This window comes from Strigops habroptila, chromosome 5, assembly GCF_004027225.2.
Source record: "Strigops habroptila isolate Jane chromosome 5, bStrHab1.2.pri, whole genome shotgun sequence".
Lineage (NCBI taxonomy): Eukaryota > Metazoa > Chordata > Aves > Psittaciformes > Psittacidae > Strigops > Strigops habroptila.
The window spans coordinates 34,743,665-34,771,663 of NC_044281.2; the positions used below are offsets into that span (position 1 = coordinate 34,743,665).

Below are 27,999 nucleotides of genomic sequence, written 5' to 3' on the forward strand. Positions count from 1 at the left end.
CAAAAACTGCTATAGTGCATAGAACAATGGACGATGTAAACTTTATCTGAAAATACAGGTTAAAAATTAAAAGGCTTTATACTGCTCCTCCATGTTGCTCTGCTCTTCTACTTTGCCTGTGTAGACTATACTTTATAAAAGAGTTTGATTATATATGCATTTTCTAATAGTATCTAACAGCTTGATCCTTTGCATGCGGAAATCTGTGCAGAAAACCTAGTCAGTTTTGTAGCATAAAGGACTCTTTCACTTGTGCTTACAGGTTTCAGAATATTATATCTTTGGTTTGGATTTTGCTTAGGGGAAAAAAAAAAAAAAAAATCGCATTTACAATTCAGCACAGTGCATGTGGAATGTAACTCTTGGAATAAACTAGTATAAATTTGGTACATGTTTAACCTCTTCCCCCAAATACTCATCAGGCCAAGTAACAGATTTACAGTCCAGCAATGCAGTAAGAATTCCACCTGGCTAATGGCAGTTTAAACAAAATTCACAAGAAAACAAACCCCTCAAAGTTACTAACTACTCTCCCTAACAGCATCTAGCATAATACCCTCAAGATATCCTCAGTACACCATAAGACAGCTTAGTGGTATAAGCTGCACTAACATCACTAAAAAAATAGTTTTCTACTGCAATATTTTTCAAATGTTATTTTTCCTAGTAGCACAGCGGGAACATATGGTTTTAAAATCTTTGGCTCTTCAGAGGAACAAGGCAAATGCCTACCTAACCCTAATGAAAGAGGAGAAGGAAAGTAGCAAGTTTGTTAGCAGGCAGATCTGTTACACATCTATCTCAAGGGAAGAAAAAGAAAATTAAATATGATATAACATTCTGAGAGAAAAAACACTATTGTGAAACACTTCAAGAGGGCAATCCGAATGAAATCTCATCGGCATTTGTATATACTCCCTGCTAGACTGTTCACTAACAAAAGATTCTCCGCTGATTATGTTTTGCTATGCAGTTGAGCAATACATTGCTGTTCTATTTAAACTATATCAAAAAGTTCAGTTTCTTTTCACAGATGAAACTTGTGCTGACTTTAAACTTACTTTTTTCCTAAACCATGACTAATTACCACAACAACCTTGCCAAAAAAAAAAATAGCTACTTCACTTTTAAAATATGCTTCACACTAACATTTTCATTCTAAAATATAAGCCACTCCTTTCAGCCAGCTGCAATAGAATTTAGAAGTTTCATCTGCAAATATTTTTCAAATTTAACTGGCTACTCAGGATTGTTGACTACGTTTTGCCTCTACACTTCACAGTTTGTAAATGGCAGTATCTCTGTATAACAAAGAATAATCTGCCTGCTGCATCTTATTCAGTGCTTTGCAAATCTATAGTATTCTTCCATGTAATAACTTTGTTAAAGAAAAAAACCAGTTTATCTCTACAACATGCCTGTGGCAAAGGCACGTTGTTAAATCTTTTTACTGATCAAGAGACAGAGGCACCAAAGTTGCCCCACAGACACTGGCATGGGAAGGTGTAACTATATCACCCTTTCTATCAGTGTGCAGCAATACACCTCAGATCCCAGAATATTAACCCCAATATTAGAAATCCCAATGTTAGTTCACTCATCCAGATACAGAGTGGAGGATTTGAGTTTAAAGGAGAGAAAAAAAAAAAAAAGTCTAAAAAAAAAAAAAAAGTCTAATATGCTCACCTTTCAATCAGATCTTAAATAATATAAGGCAAAAACAAAGATAACCTTCAGGTACTAGAAAGAACCCAACTGTAAAAGTGAGGCCATTAGAATAGACTATGTACTTCTAGAAAAATATCACTATGAATTTGCCAATTCAAACAGACACCAAAATCATGCCTCCAGCCCAGTGGAGGACAATGCATTTAAGGCAGTAACAACAAGTCTATGCGGAGGCCCATTCTGGAAGTGAATAAACATGCACTTCATGGAGTTTTTCTAATGATTCATCCAAAGAGCCACCTAGTTAATCAGGAATTCAATAGTATAACTTCACTATGACAAATGTAAAAGAAAAAAAAAAAGGCTTGAATAGAAAAAATAAACAGGCAATAGACTGTTGAATCAGATAGAAATTAAAAGACAGATAATTAAGAGTAGAGAAAATATTAGTATAATGGAAGCTAACCAACCTAAGCAAGCATTCAAAACACTCTGTCACTAAGGTTTTACAAGAAATTACAAGGCTGACAGTTTCTTCACTAACCAGGGAGATCTCTCAGCTAAGTTTCACACAGAGGGATCGCAAAGTTTTTGGAAAATGGAGAACTTCACCCATGTGTGCTCTGAAAAGAAAAAAGCTTGTACAAATGAAATCTACTGAGAAAAAATGTTAATATAACACAGAAAGTTCTTTTTTGTCCCAGTTGAATTTCACCTGCTGGACTAGGAAAGCACTCTGGGAACACTTGAAAGATCTCCTGTAATCTTGCAATCTCTTCACTTTTATAAGGGCTACATACGAAGGTCTTACTAACACAAATCCTAAGGAAAGTCCTTAAAAAAATAAAAGTTAAAAAAAAAATTGACAACTTATTGTCTGCCTATAATAACATTTCAAGAATCTTTTTTAATCACTTAGCAAAGCCATCATTAGACACATCACTGTTCATTTAACTTTGTTAAACAAATAACAGCCACTGTGACATGATTATTTACAGTAGAAACAACAAAATTCAAGATGGAGGAAAGCAAAATGCAATTACAATCAAGAAACCAAAACCTAAACAAAAGGGAAGAGGCAACTATTTAGATTATCTACTGATACTTCTTCCTTAAAAGACGGGCAATCTATATTCTAGCAAGTATGGCCAGAAAAAAAGCTAGTGGTTATATCTGAAGCAAACTGTAATGATAGTGTGTCATCGCCCAACTGGAGCTTGCAGAAAGCACAGTGACCTGAGATGATGTAGATTGAAAGATACATCATCTTTCATAGATTGAAAGATTGTCATTAGGCGGAACACATTGGAAAGTTCGCAATGAAATTTGCTTTGCTCTGTGGAGCAGATCTCTTGGATGTGTATTTTTGATTGAAACAGTAGTATCAGTATACAGTAATATCAGTTTGACAAAGATAGAATATGCTTGAATGTTTCCTTTTAAAATCCAGGCAAACAGACATACGAAGGTAGACAAAAACTACATTCAATACCTGGCAAGAATTAAGCATTGATTCTTTATTGTTCAGCTGCCAAAAAAAAGTAATTCCTTGAAAACACTGCTTTCTTTAAAATAATAATAATAATTTAAAAAATAAGTATCATTAGTATTTACAATTTAAGTACTTGGCCGGCTTAAACCTTAATGAAATTAAGGTAGCTAGGAAATATTAGTGGGTAGTTAGCTTCTTTAAAAAAAAAATGCATGAAAGACTCAAGATCGTTTTTAAAAGGAAACAGGTAAATTACTGGGAACAGCACTTATTTCTACAAACACTGAAAACCAGTAAGCCATTTTAAAATGTTCCGTGCTAAAGTCAATTAAGAAAATTCCTGTTAAGCAGCTTGTAACTGTAAAGTGCCCTTGACAGTCCAGTTTTACTGAAAAGCCAGCAAGTGGAATGGCCCCCATGTGCACAGCATATACCCCAGGCACAACAAAAGAACTTGGTCAGCTTCATTAGGGGAGAGGGTATAAGAAAGGGTTCTCCTGCCTACAAACCACATTTCTTTCTTTGACACAACTTGTACACTCTAGACATGTCTACCTCTCTGCCAAGTATGAGTAAAATTGGCTAGGTGCAAAAATAATACTGGGGAGGGAGTAAATGGCAAAGGAAAAAGTAGAGGTAGATAGACAGAGGGACCCAGACAGACAGATTGTACAAGCTCGATTTCCTCCAGAGGTCAAACTAAAAATACCTTTTGTTTGCAAGTAACAGTGGATTTACCAGCTATTTAGCTGTATAGCAGAAAAATAAAACCTACTTCTGTGTTTCAAGATCAGAACCAGGTCCCAAGGCTGAGCAACGTGACTGGAATTCACACCCTCATTTCCTATTTAAAATGTAATTATTTTCTTTTTTTCACTTGGGTAAGTACAGAAATAAACAATTTATTGGCAATTCGCCAAATTATTACAATACATTTGGCTTATTTCTATTTTAAAAACAATAAGAACAGAATATCAATATATATGGCTTACTGGATTACAGGGTCAGGAGGCAAAAGGGATTCAGTGCCATCTTCTTCCAGTGAAGCTTTGAGTTTCTTCCCTGTAGCTTTGCTGAGGGATGTTTTAAGCTTCTTTGCTAGTTTCTTAGGTGTATTTGTTACATATAAAGACTCCTCTGTACAGCAACTATACACTTCAACCTTCATCTGGAAATCTGGTCTTGCTTCATCACTGAAGGAGAGGAGGAGAAAATTTCAGAGCATTTGTTAATAAACAGAGTATGCAGGCAAGGAATGCTGCTGCTACTATATATACTAAATAACATGTCTTTCTAATCAAGGGAAGGAATGCCATAAGATTCAGGAGAAGACATACATTAATATGGAATTAAAGACTAGAGTACACAGCAGTAATTCAGTGCTGAAGTCACGAGATGAATGTTATAATTAAACCATAAACAACTGCAAACAGGAAATTCCACGTTTAGGTTAAAAACTGAAAAAACCCTCCATGTTATGGAAATACACAGGCAAGACATTCAAACACACTTAAATCTGCCCTCTACTGTTACGCAAAAATCATGATTGAAAACCTACCCATGCCTATGGCCTTAAATCAGATTGAGCTGTTTTAAAGATATCTTAGTTGCACCCCATTCCCTTCACATTACTTCACATTTATAGGAAAAAAAAAAAAATCCTATCTCGCTTACAACCAGCAAAAATTGCCATTCATAACTTCTGTCCGCAGCTTATGCTTTCTCTTTTCATTTCTATTGATTGTCTTTTCTCAAGCTTAGTCATCAAACTGGAAGCCTAACCTCATCTTTCAGGTATAAATCATGTCATTACACAGATGCCCGTAATGAAATAATCCCAAAGGCTTTTATAAAAGGTCTGTCTTTATTTTGGGGATACAAGGCAAGTTAGAGTGCCTCTTCTGCTTTTGTTGCAGTATTTCACAGAAAATTCTAATGGTCAAGTTTCATATCTTTGAAGAAAATCTGATTTAAAGATCCACTTTCTCTCAACCACTCAGTTTTCAGGATCTTTCTTTAAAATTTTCAGTAGTTTTAGCTTTCCAGTCAATCATGTGTGGTCAAGAGACCACATTTAAATTGCTAATATAAAAAATAAAGGGGGGGGAGGGGAGAGAGGGCAGTTAAGTACCTCTCAGGACTCTATTAAAAATTCTAAAGCCACAAAGAATTACGAGAACACCTTTCTACTGTTTTCCAGGTTACTTTTAAAGATAAGTGAATAATTTCCTTCTAGTATTCTTCATATTCTTCAACTACAAGGACTGTGGCTGTAGCACATGTTCATATAGGTGTAACAGAACATGAAGTGTGGAAAGAGATCATAGCCTTCTGTACAGAATAATACTTAAAACACTGGGTGCAACATCCATGCCTATACTTTCATAACGCCTTCAGGTTCTAGTAGCAAATTAATTCTGTCCTTGAGATACAAGTTTGTTTATCTCTTCATATAAAGAAAAATGCTTCAGCATAGCAAAAATGAAAAGAAGTACAGTTCGAGTGGCACAATCAGCATCATTATGTACATGAAAACCAACCTTCCAAAGAAGGGGTTCCACCATCCACTGACACTAACGGGACCTCTACTGATTCCTTTGTCCACAGAAAAACTTAGTGGACCTCAGGCAATCTTACTCATGGTCATACCCACTTTCAAAAGAAACAGCAATATTCATACTTCATTCAACAGAAGTAAATTATACTTACAATATGGTTACATTTTCAAAACAGAGATCTGTTATTGCTTTATCCACAATAGCCACCTCTGTATCAAAAACCTCAGCTCCCATTCTGAACAAACAAAAAACTGCATAGCGCTGTGATTCTAGAGAAAGCCAAAGAAATGTTTTATTAGCCATATTACGCATTGGAATATTAAATACTTCCAGTAAACAAAAGTAGAAGAAATGGTAATTCTGACCTCTAAGGAATTGCCCTCCAATTCCCACCATAAATTTTCATCACTGGATTTTATGATAATTGAACTATCAAAGCTGCTGTGAAGGTAAAGCAATATTCACAGAGAAAAAAAAAGCCTACCTCTGCTCAACTTTTTCTGATAATCAGTTACAGTTTGTGGTAGCAACTTCAGAAATGTTAATGAAAATGTAATTTTGTTAAATAAAGCTAATATTAAGCAAAAAAGCTCTAACATTCGATCCAAAGCCTTTATCATTTTATGGATATACTATATAGGATTAGACTATTTTGCCATGCTTCGCCCCTCTGACCATATTGAAAAATCAAAGTGAAATCAATGCCAGGTGACAGCTGGAACAGATTTAAGGTTAATCTCCATGACACAGCAAAATGCATGTACTTGAAGACTATCCAATAGCATATTTAACACTAACAGACAACTTTCATTTAAACTTCTCACTGGAAACAGACTCAAATATACTCTCTGAAGTGTAAACAAGACATAGAACAACATGTTTAATCAGAAGTTTCTCAGCTATCCATTTAATAGCAACACTTGTCTGTTGCTTCCTCTGGAATTTCTCCTTAGGAGGACTTTTTAAAGACTAGGGTCTAAACATTCGAAACCACAGGACTTTGAACTAACTCAGCTTGCCACAAGCAACAACTTCAAGAGCAACTACACGGAGTAAAACATGGACCTACTGAAAGGTCAAAGAAGGGGTTAAAATGAGTATAGACTTCCCCATCAGTTTAAATTTACAGGCATAAGCAATTGTTTACCACAGTAGCTATTACATCTTACATACTTTCTTTATTGCTGAAGTGATCAGAGCCTTTCCACATTAATGGTATTCGAATATCTAAAGAGAAAAAAAAAGGTAGGGAAATTAAGTTATAGCGAATACTGTAGATCTGTGATCAAAACAAATTACAAAAAGTTTCTTGTTTCCTTTACTGATGTTCTGGAGGTAACAGGACCTTCTACCCAAAGAACAGCCTAACTATTTCAACTTTATTATCCATTTCAAAAGAAAATTCATCAATTAGTTCACCTCGAAATGTCATTTTCTTTTAGAAATGCTAGGATAAATAATATTTTAAATCTCATTTGAAAGTACCTGAAATGACATTTCATAGTGGCTGTGTAACAGTTCTGAGAAAAAACAGAAGTTCTGAGCCCATTATTATGCACAGATGTAAACTGAAACTCTGCTTGCCTTGTGCTGGAAATCATTCATCCAACTGCAAGAAGAAAAACTTCCTGTTTTAATGGAAAGACTGGAATACTTATACTGCAAACACTTAAGTCTTGTTTTGCTAACCACAGAGAAAATATCACTTATAATCACATTCCCCGTTAGAATTGTCTAAGTTGGCATAAAAAGTTTAGATTTTTTTTTTTCAATTCAAATATCCTTCTACTTCAGAACCAGACTAGAGAGGCAATTACAGACCATTATTTTAAGTCATGCTTGTCATTTTAATATTAAGAAAGTATTTTCTTCAACAAATTTTCCAATTTATCTATTCAATCCAGCAGAATAGAATGACATTTTCCTCCAGTTTCAAGCACTCAAGTTTAGCCATAATGTTTCTTATTAGTCCCTTGTTCAAAGACAAATGCAGTGGGGCCTTTATAAATCCAAAGTTGTTTTTTTAAGTACAACACAGTGCTGTTTAAAAGTATATGTAATATATTAAGTGACACATGATGGCAGCAGTGAACAGCGCTAGCTCAACTGTATTTCAGTAAAAATCTTTAATAATGTTATAAAGAAGCATTGCTGACTCCAGTGTTGATCTTCATATGAGACTGATGGAAAAATCCACATTATATGGGACTATATACAGCCCAATATATACATATAACTATATATATAGTCCAACATATATATAACTATATATAGTCCAATATATATGGACCTGCTATATGATAGTATGCTAAGATGCAAAATGGTATTTTGGCATGGTTGTCATGTATTCTGACAGGGTTTTAGCCACAGAAGTTATTGTTGATTTAAGTGAAACTGCATATAGTCAGTCTGTTTCAGAAGTTACATTAAATAAAAAAATTGAAATCAAAGCTAATTTTGGTTATGGGACATCTTCTTGTACACACTATTTCAATTTTGAAACTTGCAAATTCATCTGTTTTTAAGTGTTCATGAAAACTAACGAATTTTCAAGAATAAGTTGCCAGTATACAGCTTTAGACTGCCATAACTTCCTAAAAATCAATACATCGCCACATTCTCAAACTGCCGTTCAAAGACACATTTGCATAGTAAGAATTTCTAAAAATAGTTAGTTCTTTAGACTAAGGAAACAGAAATAGTTTCACAGAATCATAGAATGGTTTGGGTTGGAAAGGACCTTAAGATCACCTAGTTCCAACCCCCCTGCCATGGGCAGGGACACCTCACGCCAGACCATGTCACCCAAGGCTCTGTCCAACCTGGCCTTGAACACTGGCAGGGATGGAGCATTTACCACATCTTTGGGCAACCTGTTCCAGTGCCTCACCACCCTCACAGTAAAGAACTTCCTCCTTATACCCAAGCTGAATCTCCCCTGTTTAAGTTTAAACCCATTACCCCTTGCCCTATAGCTACATTTTTATGTTTTCATTAAAACAGTTACAGAAGTCTCTCTCAAAGTTTAAAAACATACATGTATTTATCTCTGCCAGCGACAAAGCACAGAATGTTTCTCTCCTGAAAGACAAAGATCTTAAATTTACATAAATGTGAAATAGAGTTACAACAAAAGCTTTTTTTCACCTTTAATCATAGCAAACTCTGAACAACAATTTTAATGTGCTCAATAGGTCTTGTTAACAATTAGAGTACTAAATTAAAGATTACTTCTGTATGCCATTTTCAATATCATGCGAGCTGAAAAATTTGTACCTTAGAAAATCATCAGGCTACAGATAGTCAATTGCTTGAATAAGTTTCCAACATGTTACTTGTAAATCAGTTTTCAATTCATTCTTGGATTGAAAGAGCTGCCATTTATCAAAAACAAAGATCCATTTTCACACACCTTTATTTCAGCTACCATTAGCTGTAAATCCATGTGGATTCAGATTGAACACATTCAAAACTACAACTAATCAGATTTCAAGCCAATGATTCCTTTTTAAAATTACTTTAAATTATGATTATGCTTTTTGATCAACATTTAATCTATTATCTTCTGACAAAATAATTGATAACATAAATATATAATTTATTCACACATGTGGGGGATAAATAAGTAAAAATAAAACAAGTGTGAAAATCTGCAGATTAAGGAATGTGCTCCCCACACAGTATCTGACATACAGTTGCTTTCTGTGGGAGTACATTCCTCAGTACTCCTGCATAGCTGTTCCTGAACTTTCGGTGTTGGCCACATGATCGTACTTTTTTTTGGTAATAGTTTAAGCTTCTGGCATGTACTAACCATATGATATGCTAATATATTTATAAGTAGATGGATTACTTTCCCCTAAAAAAAAAAATTCTGCATCTTCAGTTCTTAAATTACATGTCCTGTCGTATTACATGGACTACCACTCACTCCTTATTTCCAGCCTCTCCCAGACAATTCAGTCACGACATCTCCTGATTCACGCTGCTTGTATTTGCAACTGCATTCTCAACAAGGCAGGCACATGATGCACACACACGTGTGCCTTCCAAACATGCAGGGCAACTTCAGTTGCAAATACACTAAAGCTGCCAACAAGAGAGGAGAAATGCAACATGCCAGTTTGCTACACAAGGATTGGGAAAAACAGGGAAAGAATAATAATGGGACATTACAGTATGTGAAGATACTGCAGTTGTGGAAGCAGACGAGACCTGGTTTGGAATGCTAAATGGACACAGGGTAATGGGTCAGAGGACAACAAAAGGAGGCACCAAGGAGGCATTTTAGTAATGTCATCTCAGGATCTCCCAATCACCTATCTTGCCCAGAGGCTCCTCCCTTGCTAAGCACAAACAAGCCTGTCCCCACAATTACCTCTCATGTACCCCAGTTCTCCACTTCTTAGGCAAAAACCTTGGAAAATGAGTTAATTACAGATGATCTATAGAAAGCATAAATCTCTCAGCAGAGGTCAAGAACATAATTTAGGCTTTCCTGGTGTAAAACAGAGCTGGCTAGGCTTCCTGGCACAAGTATCTGAAGAGGATGAGGCATGGCAGCAACCCAGCACTCACAGATTTGAGTTCACAAGGTAGTTGGTCTCTCTCTCTGCTCTTCACCTCAATCTATGCCATACTTCTGAGGATTATAACCTCCAGCTTGAGAATCACTATGTTAGTAACTGGACAGAATCATTACCAGACGGCATATAATAGAAAGTGGTGTATTTCAACCTTCTGTTCTCTTGTCCCATCAAAAAAAACCTAGCTAAATGTTTCACATCTTAAACAAATTTTTCATACTAAAAACCACATTCCTTACACAATTCTGATTTTCTATAAATAACAAAAGTGTATTATATGATCCTAAAGACTTCACTGCAGATAACTATAAATCCAAAGAAAGGTGCAACCACAGCACAGACAGACAAACAGCTGCTTTCATTCAACTATGACAAGGAGGAAGGACAGACGCATTCTGCAAACAGCTGTGCTGGCAGAAAACATTATTGAACCATGTGCTCACCACTCTTCTACTAGAGGTTACCTTGCTTAAAGATATGCCAGAACATGCAGAATTAACCTAAACAGTTTAAGTAGTGAGCCCTCCAACACTATTTTATTTTTAACAAAGCAGGTCAGGAAGCACAAACAGATCTGTTCGCAGAGCTAGCATAACAGCTACAATGAACAACTACAGCAATGCTGAATGTAAAAACATCCACTATTGGCATAGGCAAACAAAATGATAAATTCATAGTGCTGAAGTTCGAGAACTGGCTAAGAAATAGTGTATCAGCCTACTGGAAATGACTGCTAAATATTCTTGTCACTAGTCTGCATGGAAGCCATACCACTATACCTTTGCTGTAGTAATGTAATCTGCAGTAATTAAATAACATTTGCATACTAGTTATAATTCTGCCCTCAACTGGTTAGGCACACCCTGTATGATCCCTTCAAAGTTTGTCTTTGTTAGGAGAAAAAAAAAAAATTATCAGCACATTCACACTTATTTAGCTTTGAAATGTATTCAGTATCTCATGACAAATAGAAAAAAAAGTATTTCCCACTGTGAAAGCCCCTGAACATAAAATGGAAATACTAGATAGGATCTTCAAAAGCAGGTGCGTGACTTAAAAGCACAAGTCCCCCTGAAGCACAAGATGATTTACGCCCCCCACATATACACTTTAAAAATACAATCTTGTTTGTACAGTTTGTATTACAAGTTACTGTCCAGCCAATTAGCTCCTATAATTAAGTAAATAGCCAGACACTTACCTGATATAGCAACCTTTGCTCTGCATGCCATCCGGTCTTTTCTCCCATTTTCTGAAAACCTGCCAAAAAGAAGAAAAGAAAAACGAGGTTTGAGATCTATGCATTTAGACTTCTAAAAGTCAACCCTTTAAACATCAAAAAGTGTCACGGTTTTCATATTATAGCTCATTTCACTGCTTTTCTTTAGAGTTAAATTTGGTATCTCTGGTTTAAGATATGAGTCATTAAGATTCTTGAGGATAATCTGGAAGGAAGGTACGTCAATTTTCTTAATTCCCTAGAAGATTTTACTCCAAAGCTTATTTAACCCAGGTATTAAAAGACAAGTAGATTCATCTTCCTTGTCTTTTCCAGCTCCAACAGAATTAAATACATTATCAACTTTTCTCCTGCTGCACACATCAATGAATAAGCAACTTAATTTATCAGTTCTATTATTGGTTAGAGAATTGCCACCTCCTCTATAAATACAGACTAATTATAAAATGTTGCATTGTTTCTACTGTGATTTTACATGAAGGCAGACAGTCTGCTAAGTAGCCGGAGTGTAGATCTCAAGGTCAACCTTAAATTGAATCAAAACAATCTGTAGATAATGAGTAACAATAGAACGCTCTCCTTATATCTGCTACTGCTCCTAACTCCTAACCAAATAAGGTGAAATGAAAATTTTTAGCCGCTACTAATATCCTGACTTCCAGAGGCAGTTCTAATATCTTCTGAACTCACAGATTATAGATGCACATAACAAGAAACAGGGGCAAAATTCACTTGAAAACCCTAGAATTTTCTCTCTCAGCCATCATCATCTTATCTGGATTAAGCTTTAGCCAAATTCCAGTCTTGAGCAAATGCTGAAAGAACTGCAAATGCATTATCAGCTATCAAAGCTACGATAGAAATGGCAGAGAAATAACTCTATAGCATGCACCTCTTCTTATGACCTCCACTGACAATTCAAAGTACCACTTACGACAGAACTCTAAGCAATGCATGACAGACACAAGTCAAGTAGAAAATACAGCTCAATATTACTGTGAGAAAACAATACAGCTGTTCAGATATATCTTCAAGTACCTCTGCCCTGTTCTAGATGTGTTCTAGCCATCAGCATTCTATGGTCACTAACATCAAAGACAGAGGGGTGAGTAAATACCTGATATTATTCCATCATTAAAAACATAAATTAAAGATGAATCGCTATAAAGATCTTCATCTTAGTAGAAAAAAGCAATATAGCTGTGATAATTACAGAACACCACACATTATAAGTGCTAGTTTTCAAAATCAGCTTTCATGGTAATGGTTGATGTAGACGGAAAATGCAGTTCTTTCCTTCAATAGTCTCCTATAAGACCACATTTGCGAAAGCAAAAGTAGCAGGACTGCTCCTATAGATACAATTAACTGGATCTAAGCACGTACTCAAGGAGTTTCTATGCTAAAGTGCAATGTAATATTTCATTAAAGCAGTAACATGAGAGCAGTAGTGTCTCTGCACCATGATTCCAACACTGTACCCAAAATATATTTCATTAGGCAAAAATAACATTATTCAAATAAACACTCTTCATTCAAGAATTATAATGTAAGAATCTTTTCAACTAAACTGATTTTTCTTCATATTTGTTGTTATTATTACTTCGCTGTAGTTAACAGAAGTGGCCAGCAGAGGGTAACAATAAACCATGATGCTTCCATCATTAAAGTAACCTTAACAACAAAGAGAATGAAAAATAGGTGTATTCTTGGACAGTTTTGTTCATTCAGATTTGGTTACGTTCCTTTTTGTATGCTAAAGGTAATCAAGAAAATCTGGCTGTTACCTGATATTCAGATGCTGAATTGTAGTTTAATTTCACTAATAAAATCTACCCAGAAAAACATGACTTGTATCTCATTTTCTAAAGTAAAAAGAAGATACTGCAACGGTCTTATGAAGTAACGTTTTAAGGCAACAGTAATGTATGCTTGTATGGGGGAAGACAGAAAGAAGGGTTTAAATCCAGCTTCCTAGACAGGCTGCTAAGAACCCACGTAAGCAAAAGCCTGCTTCATAATGTTTCATTTGAATTTGAGCTATTACTCACTGTTCTTTGGTTCTGCATGAGATCAGCTCTGCTTTCTGGTTCTGTAGCTCTGTCCTGTATGCAAGTATACGAGCATTGCAAACCATCAGGTTTTTAACCGCATGCAAGAGTTGGTCTTTTTGTGTGCTCACTGCAAGTAGTTTACAGATGCCTTCTCGCATGCGGATTTCAAAGTTAATTTTCTCTTGGATGTCGCACTCCTAGATATGCAAAAAAAACAACGGACCCAATAAAAAAAAAAAACCAAAACTAACAGTATCATGAATTTTTAAACAAGTTCTATTTATTTCACAGTTGGAATAGAAAACCCTATGTTTTAATTATATGCAGCCATTACAATGGTTACTAAACATGAAACAACGCTTCTCTCTTCAGGAACAGAAGAGTAAAACACAGGATGTAGCAGATTGACTATATCCATTATACGTGTAAATTCCAAAGCAGGTAGCTAACCATGGCATCTAAAAGTTACTAAAAATTTACATGCCTCAATGTGTCATTCATAGGATCATAACATATGGCTCCCTCATATGGTCACTGAGCAAAGCTTATAATTTAATAACCCCTTTTTTATAGTGATCCCTACAAAAATAAACCCTAAACTCCAGAAAAATATCAGAAACATTTTAAATTGGAAATTCAATCTCATTACTTCTCTGACCATCTTAAAAACGGTTAAAAAAACCATGGGGTTTATTCACTTCTGGTTGATAGAAAATTCAGGTAACACGGAAAGAAAAAGATTTAAAAAAAAAAAAAAAAAAAATCCCAATACTTGACTGTTTCAGGCTGAACTGAAAGCCAGACAGCTGTGGTAGCTTCAACACCACACAAGCATCTCGCCCTGCTTGGTGACACAGCCGTAGAATCATGGAATGGTTAATGTTGGAAAGGACCTTCAGATCATCTAGTTCCAACCCTCCTGCCGTAGGCAGGGATGCCTCACATTAGACCATGTAACCCAAGGCTCTGTCCAACCTGTCCATCCCTGGCCTTGAACACCGCCAGGGATGGAGAATTTACCACTTCTTTGGGCAACCCATTCCAGTGCCTCACCACCCTCACTGTAAAGAGCTTCTTCCTTATAGCTAACCTAAACTTCCCATTTAAGTTTGAACCCGTCACCCCTTGTTCTATCATTACAGTCCCTGATCAAGAGTCCCTCCCCAGCATCCTTGTGGGGGATTTAAATTTAAAAGCGCTTTTTCCACGTTCACACCAGTGCAGGATAAAGCAATGCACCAACACCTCCACATCACTCGCACCTGCTTCTCTGTCCATACTTTTTCTCAGCACTTGTCCCTGAAGGGAAGCAAATAGCTTCCATCAATCTTATTTTATTCCAAATCAAATCTTACACAGCTATGGAAAGCTAAGCAAGGATCACACCTGTCCCTAGAAATAATTACTCATTCTTTAAGCCTAAACTACTAATACCTCAGCTGTTACAAAGCTGAATTTCATTTCAGAAGAGTAAAACAGTACTTCCTCCCAACATTTCCCAGGGCAACAGGCCTCTGAACTGACCCAGTACAGGCCATGGCTCCCCTCCAGGTCTATCACCTGGTACATAATTATGGTGAGGAAATAAACTCTCACAGTTCAGGGCATCTCCACGTATCTGTACCAGGACTTTCAGAACTATGCAGAGAATTTAGTCCATGCTTCATCTCGGCCAGGCTTACATAAAAAATTCTGGACTAGCATTAAATGGTTGTTGGACCATAGCTTAATCACACGATATAAATCTCATCTGAAGGAATGACTTAGCAGCCTGATTTGGACAGTATGAAGTTCTTCATGTCTACCAAAAAAAAAAAAAAAAAAAAAAAAGGGAAGAAAATTGGTCAGCTTTTTTTTTGTTTTGTTTTCAGTTTCTTCTAAAAATACGAGCACACCATCTGGACTCAGAGGAATGACACAGCACTGTTTTGCCATATGCTGTCTGCTAAGGCACTGTTTCCCTTGTGGTCTCCATCCTTCCCCCACCAGTGGCAGCATAACCCAGACAAGACTACTAAGAGCTGTTGAGATTTCCAGCCCCACACTCAGGAACTGCCTAAGCAATGCTTTCAGGAAGAGTCTAGGTATTCCCCACCTAAGTGTACCTAGAATATAAGAAATTTTCAAGGATTGTTAGTTTTACACAGTGGTGGAGTCACAAAACAAACAAAAAAATCCAACAACAACTAAGAAAAACTATATGGCTACTACTGAAGGCAGGGCAGATTGAAATTTTACTTTATTTGATATCTTAAAAACAAGCTTTCAGAATCTTATTCCAAGGTACACTTCTGATTTATTAACACTGTCACGTACATCTAAACCCCATAGGTCTATTATATTTATTTAAAATAAGCAAGTCAGGCAGCAAGTATTCTTCTAAAACAGAGTGTGAAGGCAAGATACTAGCTCGGGGACTTTTCCAGCTAGACACAGGAACGAGTATTTGTCACAACTGACAGCAGTAGCTTTACAGATACAGTTGAGTACAACTAATTCAGGTTTTCAAGTGATTCGAGGTTTAAGAAAACCCTCGTGAAGAGGAAAATCAATGGCTAAAAGAGTTAGAAGGCATCAGCTTCACGCCCCGAGACCCTAAGCAGGGTGCGCAGGGAGCTCACCCCACAGGGCAGCACCACCGGCAGCTTCCACCTACCACCACCACCACAGACAACCGGCAGCTTCCCCGCGCACGCCGCGCCCTCACCGACCTGCACACCTCCGCTGGGGGACTGACGGACCGCGCCAGCCGGGCCCCGCCGGGGGTCAGCTGCCGCAGGGGCCGTGCTCCAGCCGCACGGGCAGGCCGCTACCGGAACGGACGCGCCGATGCCGGGGCCATCGCAGGCTCCTGCCCACCCAGGGCCGCCCTGAGCCGCGCAGCCCCTGGCAAACCGCCCCCAGAGCTGCTGCGGGCCGCCGGCCGCTTGCAGCAGGAGGGGGCGCTCGTCGGCCTGAGACGTTAGCGGACGGCACCGGCGCGGGGCCCCGCGGCGGAGCACCACCGGGCCGCGGGCGACCACTTTGTCCCGCACCGCCACCCCCGTCCCATTCGTCCGCCGCCGCCGCCGCCGCCGCCCGGGCACGGTACACCCGCGCTCACCGGCTCCTCGCCGCCCAGCACGCACCGCCACATCCTCCTCCGCGGCGCCGCCGCTGTTCAAAACTCCCGCCCCCCGCAACGGCCGCCGCGGCCCCGCCCACCGCCCGCCCACTCCCCTCCGGCTGCGCGGGGCCGGCCGCGTTTTGCGGCGCCTGCGGGCCGCGGCAGCCCACGCGCGACAGCAGCGCGACCCGTGGGCAGGGGCGCGGGCCGGCAGCGGGCGCGCAGCGGCGTGGTGCCGGGGGCATGCGGCGCTGGCTACTCGCTGTTAGTGGCGGTGTAACTGAGTGCCGGTTGTTTAGCTACAGTAGTGAATCATACCATAGATACACTGCCTTATCGCGGCAATACCTCTCTCGGCTCCCAGCTGCTTTGTTCTCCGTTGATTTACTTTCGTGAAAAAGGCCGATGACGCTTCTTTCTGATGAATGTTCTTCAAACGAGCGGGAAGGAGAGGCTGGGAGCCGCTTCCCCACCGGCTGCTCCGCACGCAGCCACCACTGCTCTGAAACCAGCCATGAATTTTTAACCATGTTCTCGGGTTTCTGCAGTTCACTTAATTATGCATCTTTAATATGATGGTACTTCAATAGCTGAGCTAATAGCACGGATTGTGGAAAGTATATTATACTATGATAGATTAAAATAAAAGCGCATTAATTATTCACTGGATTGACCGGAGAGGAATGGGAGCCATCTCTCTTGTCTGCTGTCAGTTCTGCAGCTCTGGTTGTCTTCAGCAAATACAGCAAATGAGCCAGAATCATGTCTTCCATCCATGCCTCATCCCTGATTTTGTGGCTTTCCTCCCTGAATTCCTCCTCGGCGGGTGATGGTCACAAATACGGATCCTTGTCACTTCACACATGGTTGTCAACATTTGCAAGAAGTGAATGTGCTGGAACAAGTGAGATACACAGTGTTGCTAACAGCTTTCCACAGAAGACAGAAGTCTCCTGGCTAGCATATGCTTATTTAAAATATAAGAAAATGCAGTTAGAAGGGAAAATTTGAAAAGCCTCTGCTTAATCAGGATTTCACATCCTGGCAGCTCTGCTTGCCCCCTGACATTCACAACCAGGGCACAAATGCAGGAGGCTTGCCTTCAAGGAAAATCATGAACTTCTGGACCAAAGGTATGTATTCCTTGGTGGAATGCAGAGAACAGGGAGCTATGCTTCCCTTCAAAGTGTTTGAGCCTCACCTCAAGGCAGAGATAGCAGCAGCAGCTGTTCAGCAGTTCCTGTTTCCATCTTGGGCCACGTTCCTGAGGGTAAGGAGGCATTCTGATATTTGTGAAATACCTTCATACCATGCTGAAGTCTTCTGCATACCACTGGCAGGACGCATGCTACAGCTGGGAAGCCCTACCCCAGGTTGTATATTTAGAGACACTACAGTTTTTCCCATTTTTAGATACTCCCCCCTGTTCTTTAGCTACTGCAACTTTCTCAAAAGAAGTCTTTCTGCGCTACATCCAGTGGAGAAATCCTGCCAGGAAGCCAAAAGGCTTTTGCTTATTCAAGGTATGACCCTTACAAACTGCGTATGGACAGCCAAGATACCAAAGAGTGGTTTTGAGGTAAATCGAATGTAATCCTGGTGCTTCATGCATCCGAGCAGAAGCCTCACGTTCTTGTCTCTGCTAGAGTTCAGGATTTCAGACACATCAAGGGAGACCCATCAAAAGAGAGGAGAACAGGAGATGCCAAAGCAGAGTACGCTTTTGCCTCGCAGTAAGGCATGCCTCTTAAGGTGAGGTCTGGCCTCTCCTGAATCAGTCAAGGATGGGATTTGAGCCTCAAAGACCTCCAAATAATTTTCTGGTCTACAGAGGAAAACTAGAAACAGGAACATGTCATGGAAAGACCGTTCCTGGAATTGAAACCAAACACGTGAATGTTTCAAGTTAGCTGAATTGCATTATCGCTGAATCAATGCTTGACAAAAGTAAAGGAGGAGCTCCAGTCTCAACAAATATCAATGGCTGAGTTTTACATAAACTATGTGGAGCAGCTGGAAATGATAGCATTAGCGTAGAGATAAACAAATAAGGAAAGAATCCCTGTAATTCTGCCAACCAACATTCATTCACCTACTCACAAGATAGTGCGCTACTGCAGAAAACTAATACAACATGTGAAAAACACACACTGAAACACTTTCCACCCAAGTGGTTCATCACTCCAGGTTAGACTAGAACAAACCACTGGTTCAAGTTTTCCAGAAGCACTCCTCCCTGTAAGAACAGCTGTCTCAGGTGTGCACCAAAAGGGCTTTGTTAAAAGCCAGCGCGGCTGCCATGGATGCAGTAAAAAATCACTGCAAAAGGACAAGTTATGCCCCAACCTATTCCAGGCAATCAGCATCTCTAAAGCCATCTTTGCTGGTGGTGTAGACAGCTCCCAGGAATCTGTGGCAGCTTTCCAAGAATTTTAGATGCTAATTAGCATGGTTTTGCAGTACAGTCTGTTCAGAAAATCCTAGTCTTAATAAGTCCCACAATGTGACTACTAACAGCGTAAAGAGCCCGTGCCTGCAGCCCTTACACATTCCTACTGACATTGACTTGAATTGGAACCCTTAAGAAATCAGTGGGAGTTAAATGTGTAGGACTCAGCCCTAATTAACTTGAATAGTATCTTCTCAAGCTCAGTAAATATCTGCTCTTTAGCTGGTTCAAATGCCCGGTTTTCCACTACATTAGAAACATGTTACTGCAAAATCTGCTTTTCACACTCTTGCACCTGCTTCTTCTTTGGTCCTTCTTTGCATTCACTTCCTAGAGACATTCAGTTTTTTCTCTGTAAAATCAAGCTTCATAATTCACTTGATCTGTCAAATGCTTAATTAAAAAATTAAACATTTCACCAAACTTCTAGTCCTTTCTCTTAAGGGAACATGAGGCTTAGGCTTTAAACAGCATTTCTGCAGGTGTTGTACCAGGCAAGATGTTCTCTCCACACACCAAGCCTAACTCCAGCTATACTGTGCTGCTGTTGCAGCGCACATTCAAACTAGAAATGAAGAAGGCTTTTATGCCATGTACATTATTCAGAGATTTGGGATTAAGCTAGCAACTATTCTGCTCCCTAATTTACGAGTAGTCCCATCAGACAGCAACAATAAAAAAGGAAGCATTGTAACTGTGTATTCTTCTCCAGACAAGCCTCCACCAAGGGGCAAAGAAACACAAGGCACAGCCTACAAAACAAGGAAAAACCTGCGCAGTCACTACTTCACTAGTGCAGAGAAGACAGAAGGGGGTAGGGTGAATTAAATAGGGGATCTATATCCTGCATTCTGGGATTTCTCAAGTGAAGAGTTTTTTTCAGATGAATCACACCTTCACACCATCCTTTTATTTGCCACTCTATTTGCATTGCAAACCATTTGGCTTCCTTCTAGTATTAGGGAAATTCAATAGCAGAGGAAAGATCATTGTCTATCTAAATCACTGTTCTGCTTGAGTGTTACATCAGCATATTATTTTAAATGTTAGGCCCATCATTTTGGTTTAGCAGGTACAAAATGTCTACACCTACTCTTGACAGCACTGCAGTATTTTTCTTAATTTTTTAGTTCCCACAGCTTGCTACACCTACTCCGTGAATATCATCGGAGTGTGCCAGTAGAAATCTATTCAGTTCCTATTCAGATTTATCCTAAGTGGAAATATATGAAGGTTTGTACTGGACACATGGAAAAGAATTTGAAAGGCTTTTTATAACTTACTTCTACTTATTTAATTTTAAACTGAAAACCAAATTGTTGCCATTGATTGCCACTGATTTTGATTACCATGACATATGACCATTATAGATTGGATAAATGAGAGAGATTGGGTAAATTCCAGAGACTCTGGAATTTAGGCTGTTTACCTGAATGCTTACTGAGGCTAGGGGTAAGTTAAAAGGCAAGATGATTAGCCTTGGTAACTTACTTCTTCATTTCAGCCTGCTGAGGTCAGTTGAAGTCTTTCCACTCACTTAGCTGGGGCAGAAGGTTAAGATGTAGTCCTACAAAACATTAAATATGGATAACTACCTTACTACCATGCGCTTCTGATTCAGTTTGGATAAGGTGAAAATTAATCATCTGTCCAACGACAGTAAGCTAAAACCTAACCCTATCAAGGCAAAAGCAATGGCAAGAGAAAAGTCTGTAGGCTCCATTTTACTTAACTGAGCAGTGTGAAGTAGCTGTCTTCTCTAAGGTAGTCATGGAGTCAGTCATTGAAGATGACAGCTTAAAACATGTGGGTGCCTAAATTAGCTAGGCTGCATCATCCTCATCTTTCTCTGATAATTAGACACAGAAGCCAGAATAGCTTAGAGTAAACTCTCATTATTTCAGGTGTTTTCAGATTCATTTTACCCTGAGAGTTTGCTCATCTTCTGCTCAAGGGTTTTTAATACTCTGCAGTCCTCCTTCAACTGCTCTGGTGCTCCAGATTGCACTGGGGCCATGTCTCTGTGTGATGCCATCAACAAAACATTGATACCAGGTGCTTCAATGAACTATTTTGTTGATCATTGTACATGTCTGTAGAATTTCTAAAAGAAACTGTAAAAGGCTGAAAAAGTGCAAGGAATTGTTTTTCCTTTTTTCCAGATAAGAGCCCAGAAACCAGCTCCTCCCAGTATTCCTGATGTCTATCCCTTCTTGAAATACCTCCATACTAAATTACTTTAGCCTCTTTAAATCACCATATATAAGGTAAATGCACTCAAAATACATTTCATAACAGAAATAGTAAGGTACAAAAAAATCGATCCCCTTTTGAATTTGGAAAACAATTTCTGAGATTAAACCTAAAACCTTAAAAGTCAAATTAAATACTGCATGACTTTAAACTGCAGTTTGATGATCCTCTATGTCTTAAAGTTGCTCAAGTACAAGACAAGTTATGAAGTGTGGTTAACTCAGGTAGGCCACTCACATGTATTCTTCTGTTTCTGCTTTGGAGACCAGGGGCATTGGTTTTGAAGCCAATTCACGTATGGTTCCTGCATAAATACAGAATCAACCCCATCAGAATTATCCTGAGGACAAGGATCCTCATAGGTGATTGACAGCTTCACTAGAAGCCTTCCTCCAGCTGACAAGACACTTAATGTGGACACACAGTGTCTAACAAAGCATGAGTTTTGCAGCCTTTCCCTAAGTTTAGAAATTTATATGGTCTCTCTTTTTTACGTGACTTCCTATCTCCACAGCAGTTGAAGGAACCAGATTTTCTCTACTTCCTCTCAACATCAAAGTTGGTTGAAATTGGCTACTTAGATCCATTGCTAATAGGGGACATTTGCACACACAGAGAAATCATGGTCATACAAAAATGATGCTGCTAGGTAAAACCAGAGAGGTCCTTTCAGCTCGGTATTAAAGGGATGTTCATTAAGAAACGGATTTCTTAGAAGTTCTACAGTATCATTCCGGTATCATACCTTTATACCAGGATTTCTCTGTTGGGTATACAGTCCTGCTTTGATTTCTTGTGCATTTACTGCAGGTGGTGTTTGGCGTGTAAAATACGAGATGGTTGCATCCAAATGTTGCATCCAAATGTTTGCTGGGGAGTCTGCTTGGGAGGCCACCATTTTGTATCATGGGAGAATCTAACTGAGAACCATAAGTTCTGGTTTTAGGGCCAGGTCTGTTATGAATTTTTCTAATTGATTTTGCACAGGCAAGTGAAATGTCACTGGATCATCTAATGGATTGTCATTTTGAATTTGAAACATGAAGTGCACTGAGAATATCACAAATCTAAAGATAAACTCCTATATGAGAAAGTAATGACACAAAATCACCTTCTTTTTGATTGCCAGAGGACTACCATCTATTGCTGGCAAAGCAGATGTAACCCTACTTCTGATAGCAGTCTCCCAGGAAAAAGGAGTGATTCTCCACTTAGCTCTCAGAATCGGCACTAGTTTTTTGTCTGAAGGTGGATACAGGATGAGTATTTGCAGATGGTCTCTTTATTTTTTAAACCCCATACAATTTAGAATATCTCTGCAGAACACAATACATGACAAATGGTCTCTGCCTGAAGTGAGTGTGTAGTCTGGTCTGATTTTCCAAGCTTATAAAAAGTGGAAGCGAGGACAGGTGGCCTGGGAAGAATACATGGATATTGTCCAGGAAGCTAGGGACCAGATCAGGAAAGCTAAGGCCCAGTTAGAATTAAATCTGGCAAGGGATTGAGTGCGCCCTCAGCAAGTTTGCTGTGACACCAAGCTGTGTGGTTCGGTTGATGCGCTGGAGGGAAGGGATGCCATCCAGAGGGACCCTGACACGCTTGTGAGGTGGGCCGATGCCAACCTCATGAAGTTCAACCAAGCCAAGTGCAAGGTCCTACACCTGGGTCAGGGCAATCCCAGGCACAGGCTGGGTGGAGAAGGACTTGGGGGTGTTGGTTGATGAGAAACTGAACATGAGCCAGCAGTGTGCGCTTGCAGCCCAGAAAGATACCGTATCCTGGGCTGCATCAAAAGAAGCGTGACCAGCAGGTCAAAGGAGGTGATCCTGCCCCTCTACTCTGCTCTTGTGAGACCTCACTTGGAGTACTGTGTACAGTTCTGGTGTCTTCAACAGAAAAAGGACACGGAGCTGTTGGAGCAAGTCCAGAGGAGGGCCATGAGGATGATAAGGCGGCTGGAGCACCTCCTGTATGAAGACAGGCTGAGAGAGTTGGGGTTGTTCAGCCTGGAAAAGAGAAGGCTGCATGGAGACCTCATAGCAGCCTTCCAGTATCTGAAGGGGCCTACAAGGATGCCAGAGAGGGACTCTTCATTAGGGACTGTAGTGGTAGGACAAGGGGTAATGGCTTCAAAATTAAACATGGGAAGTTTAGATTAGATATAAGGAAGAAGTTCTTTACAGTGAGGGTGGTGAGACACTGGAATGGGTTGCCCAAGGAAGTCATGAATGCTCCATCCCTGGCAGTGTTCAAGGCCAGGCTGGATGGAGTCTTGGGCGACATGGTTTAGTGCGAGGTATCCCTGCCCATGGCAGGGGCATTGGAACTAGATGATCTTAAGGTCCTTTCCAACCCAAACTATTCTTTGATTCTATCATACTAAGTACCAGAGTGTAGACATCTAGGGAGAGAAAAATGGCACAGCAATGTGGTCTTGAGGCCAAGCAGCATCAGCCGCCCTCCGGGCAGCCACAGGCATTCAAGTTCCTCCTGTACTGCAGCATTGCTAAGGAAGTAAATGGTGACTGTCCCTTACTGAGGCATTGTTTTGAGGTGACAGCTGTTGTCGTAAATAACTGAGGCACGATATCCCATGTCTGGTAGGACAAGTGAATAAAACACGATTTCTTTGCATTTAACACAGTTTCTGGACTGTTTTGATCCTGTCTCAAGGAGGATATTCAATGGGGCATGGGTAGGAATCTATAGTTTACTGCAAACTCTCACTTTGCCCTAAGAAATGTTTCTCATTGGTAAGCAATTGGTTTGTCTCTGTAGTTTTCCCAGTTACAGTTAGGGTTATGACTGTCTATAGCTCTGTAGTTCTCCCTGTCTTGTCACAAAGCTGTGGTTTTTCTGCATTTTTCTAGGTCCTTATTGGGTACCCGCTGCATAAATGAGCATTTGTCGTATGGATCAGGCCAAGAAAGAGAGCCAAAACAAGCAGGATTAAGGCAAATGTTATTTCATGAAAATAACACAGTAAAAACCAAAATAGTAACTCATTACTATTAATATACTTTTTTAAAGCAATATAATAACCATTTGCGGTTGGAAGTTTCTACCAAGAGGTTTTAAGCCTCTGGTCCTTAAAGAAAACCTGGCTTGTGATTATGTCCAGTTTCTCACAGAAATAGATACTGAAAAACTATTGAGCAGTTCATCCACTCAGGTGCTTAAAGAAATACGTCCATGGGGATAAAAGGATTTAAATTTTTAAAACCTTCAGTTAAATTTCCATTCTGAGCATCCCTAGTCCCTGTGTTTCCAACTGGCTTCCCCCTAAATCCAAACGTGGCTCTGCTTTTCTCCTGTCAGCAGTGACTAGAGGCAAGGCAGTGCCTGCCCTTCTCCTCCCAGAGTGCAATAGCACTGTGAAATAACTTGCCTCCACAAAGCCTCAAAAGAGCCATAATGTGACAAAATGCTTTTGCTATGGCACAGCTGATTCTGGGACCCTGGTCAGAGACTGTTCCTGGGAATAAGCCCAGTGTCAGAGACTATGTCCTTATACAGGTGACGATTTTTTGCTGAATCACTCCAGTGTGGTATCATAATTGTCCATTCATATGTAAGAGTGACTAAAATACCTTTTTTTCTTAAGGTAGAAAGATCTAAGGAGAGAAACTTGCAGCAAAGGACCCTATGCCCTGTGAACGCCCCACAGCTGAGATGACAGGCAGCATAACTTCTTCAAGCTCACCACAGTTTCACTGCAGGAAGCCAGTCCAGCTATTTTTTCCTGTTACTCCAGTTCCCCTTGAAGTCAAACCACGGGGAGGGGATGACATTGGGCTATACCTGTGTTCTCGTTAATTTGAGACAGAAACACTTCCTGCTAATGATAGTATTTTGGGGCTAATAAGATGACCCATTTTTACTCACCGTTACTCACCCTGAAAAAGCAGGGTTGAGTAGCAAATATAAATAACTACATTTTACCTGAGGTTGGTTTGTCAGAGATTTCTGTTATCCTTCTAACCATTTCACGGCCTGTTAAATGAGCTGAGACAACACTTCATGTTGCTGTTAGCATTTTAAATTATAAATAACAGTAACGATAAATAGCACCTCATGTTTTTACAGACAATTTCATTTGGATGAATAAAAATAACTAGTTCTGCCTGGATGCATGCATGACTTACATGCACATATTTACTTGCTTATTTTAAAAAACAATTTGAGCGCTAGGAAGCTATTTCTAGCACTTGATTCTAACCGTGTGTTTGTATAGTGTCATCAAATTGTAACTAGACTGTTTAAAGAAAACCCAACCAACAGCAAGGAAATTTTTCATAACAGGTTCTTTAAGGAGCTGACACAGACCCAGAGGGGAAGTTATCTGGGACACAGAGGATCACCTTTTTACAGAATTCCCAAATATGTGCAAACAGCTTTTGTGCACTAAAGCCTGCAACAGGCAGTTTTAACCAACAAGTTAAAATCTCTGCCTTCTCTTATTCTTTCCCAGTTGGAGAATGGCTTCCCTGACCCCATCCATCAACAGTCTCTGCAAAACTGAGTCATCCCACTTACATATACAGGCATTAGATTTGTGAGGGAAAACATAAAAGCAAGCCACTACCTAACATGAAGACCATTTTTCTTCATTTATTTCATACTACAGCCTTAATTTTTTAAAAATACCCCTGCTCTGTCATACAGTCTTTTCCAGAGCTGTATCAACTTCCATCTTTAAAACACCAACCCAGAAGGGAGCTTTGCAAAGCATGAGTGCGTTGCTGCTCCTCAGCTGCCCTTTGTGTCACTCAAAGTCTCTCCTCAAACGTACATCTCTCTCCATACTTCTGAACATGTACTTTCACACACATATGTGTGTTGCTACATCTGTCTGCTACACAGACAAGTACACGCTCTTGCTGAATTGATTTAAACAGGCGATTGGCACCAACAGGCACTAAAACACCCAGAACTTCGTTGGCAGCTTTCATGCAGGCACTGCACTCATTACTAATCTGAACAGGTTTTTCTCATCACCACCAGAGTCCCACAAATTTTTAGGCATTCCTTCTAAATTATCTTACTACATGGCATCGCCAAGTTGGTGGAGAACAACTACATCTTTGATATTTTAGGGGTAATAACTTTCATACATAATTGGCACCATATCGGTTTACATGCCGCCAACCAAATTTTACTGGCAGTCATCTCAATAGTTGTCTGGAGAGTCATCCATAGCATAAAGGCTTCTCCAAGCAATGCCTCTGAGGGCTCAGATTTTTGTAAGGGACAAATCATTCTCTTGTTGTTAATGGTTTTACCTCTGGGCATTTCTAAAATAAACTTACTGATCTAATCAAATACCCTGAGTTTAGGATAAAATTTTCAACAGAAAATGGTAAGCTGACAGTGTGCCGTAACTCGAATCCTGGGTGGCACAGTAGCTTTCACGTAAGCCTTGGAGAGAAACTGCAGGTAAAATTTCACAGGCTGGGAAGGCTCACCGAAGTTTAACACAGGAATTAGTCAGTCTGGAGATGGGAGCAAGTCCCATTTGCATGGGAGCAATCTGGGCTCTGTTCCTGCTCCCTGTGGGAGGATCTTTGGCTGCAAATTCTATAAAGTTAACAGCCATGTGGGGGCAAGAAATCTGAAGAAAAGAGAAAGCACCACCCCACAATACTTTTTTCCTTTGGTGAAGACATGTTCCAGTTTCCAGCCTCACATGGAGCTAGAAGTGTCTAGTCACATCTAACACACCTGTTTTCGAGAATCTTTTTACATATCAGCTGTTACTTATCTTTCAAATTATAAGTGTTCCTAGGTTTTCATTGCAGATGTGGTAGTGGCTGGAGCACAGTATTTCCTAAAGACTGTGCCTTTTACTTATTTATTTTTTCCAAGGATACATATCTGAATGAGAACGCCATTAACTTTAGCATAAAACTGTTAGCTAAACCTGCTCACATGCTCACAGTCAGTGCCTTCAAAGTGGTAAATATTAAAGATGATCCATCACCTTGCTCTGAGCACTGCAGATTTAGCAATTGCAAAGGGTAGCATTCATTACAACAAAAATAAAATTGTTCTTTGAGGGACAGTGAACTCATACCTCATTTTGCACCACACAAGACATTGTTTTAACATAGGCCATTTGGCACAAAATACCAGATATAAATAAAGGCCTATTTCTGCAGCAAGCTAGCGCCTAATACTCCCACGATGAGTACCATTTAGACAAGAGCAGGGCTGCAACAAGGGACAAACAATGCCTTGCTTTCATGCTGGCCCCATGTGCTCAGGTGAATTTCATCCTCTGTGTCTAACACTTCTGTCCTTGACAAATGCAACCTGTTGCAGAAGAGGCAAAGAACTTCAGAATGGCTGTGCAGCCATGTTGCTTTTATTGCCCAGTTTGAGCTGTTGCTTGACTGTGATATGAATACTGAACATTTGCCAACAAAGCTAAAACACCGGCAAGAACCATGCTGTTTCATCTCACTACCCTTAGGAACTAGTAAGTGCTCTGTACTTACAAGTTCGTCCCTTTATTGTAGATCGTGCCCTCCTTCTCTTCATCATACAGGAATCCTGTTGGTTTAAGTGAGCCCTTTTCCAGTTACTGTGAA

General features: G+C 39.7%; 1 protein-coding gene across 12 annotated transcripts in view; it reads right to left on the reverse strand.

Moving 5' to 3' along the window:
• RTKN2 (rhotekin 2) overlaps window positions 1–27,999 on the reverse strand; it is a 57,578-nt gene that overhangs the window by 22,863 nt on the left and 6,716 nt on the right. For 8 of the 12 annotated variants that reach the window (XM_030488728.2, XM_030488721.1, XM_030488722.1 and 5 more), the window contains exons 1-6: window positions 16,702–16,748; window positions 13,596–13,795; window positions 11,506–11,564; window positions 6,892–6,945; window positions 5,870–5,987; window positions 4,153–4,353 (exon numbers count right to left, since the gene is read on the reverse strand). In XM_030488728.2, coding sequence (XP_030344588.1) covers window positions 4,153–4,353; window positions 5,870–5,987; window positions 6,892–6,945; window positions 11,506–11,564; window positions 13,596–13,795; window positions 16,702–16,734 — 665 coding nt within the window. In that variant the 5' untranslated portion in view covers window positions 16,735–16,748. Of the gene's footprint in view, window positions 1–4,152; window positions 4,354–5,869; window positions 5,988–6,891; window positions 6,946–7,203; window positions 7,265–11,505; window positions 11,565–13,595; window positions 13,796–16,309; window positions 16,464–16,701; window positions 16,749–27,999 lie in introns of those variants that run through there. The other 4 variants (XM_030488720.1, XM_030488730.1, XM_030488719.1 and 1 more) reach the window with 3 other exon arrangements.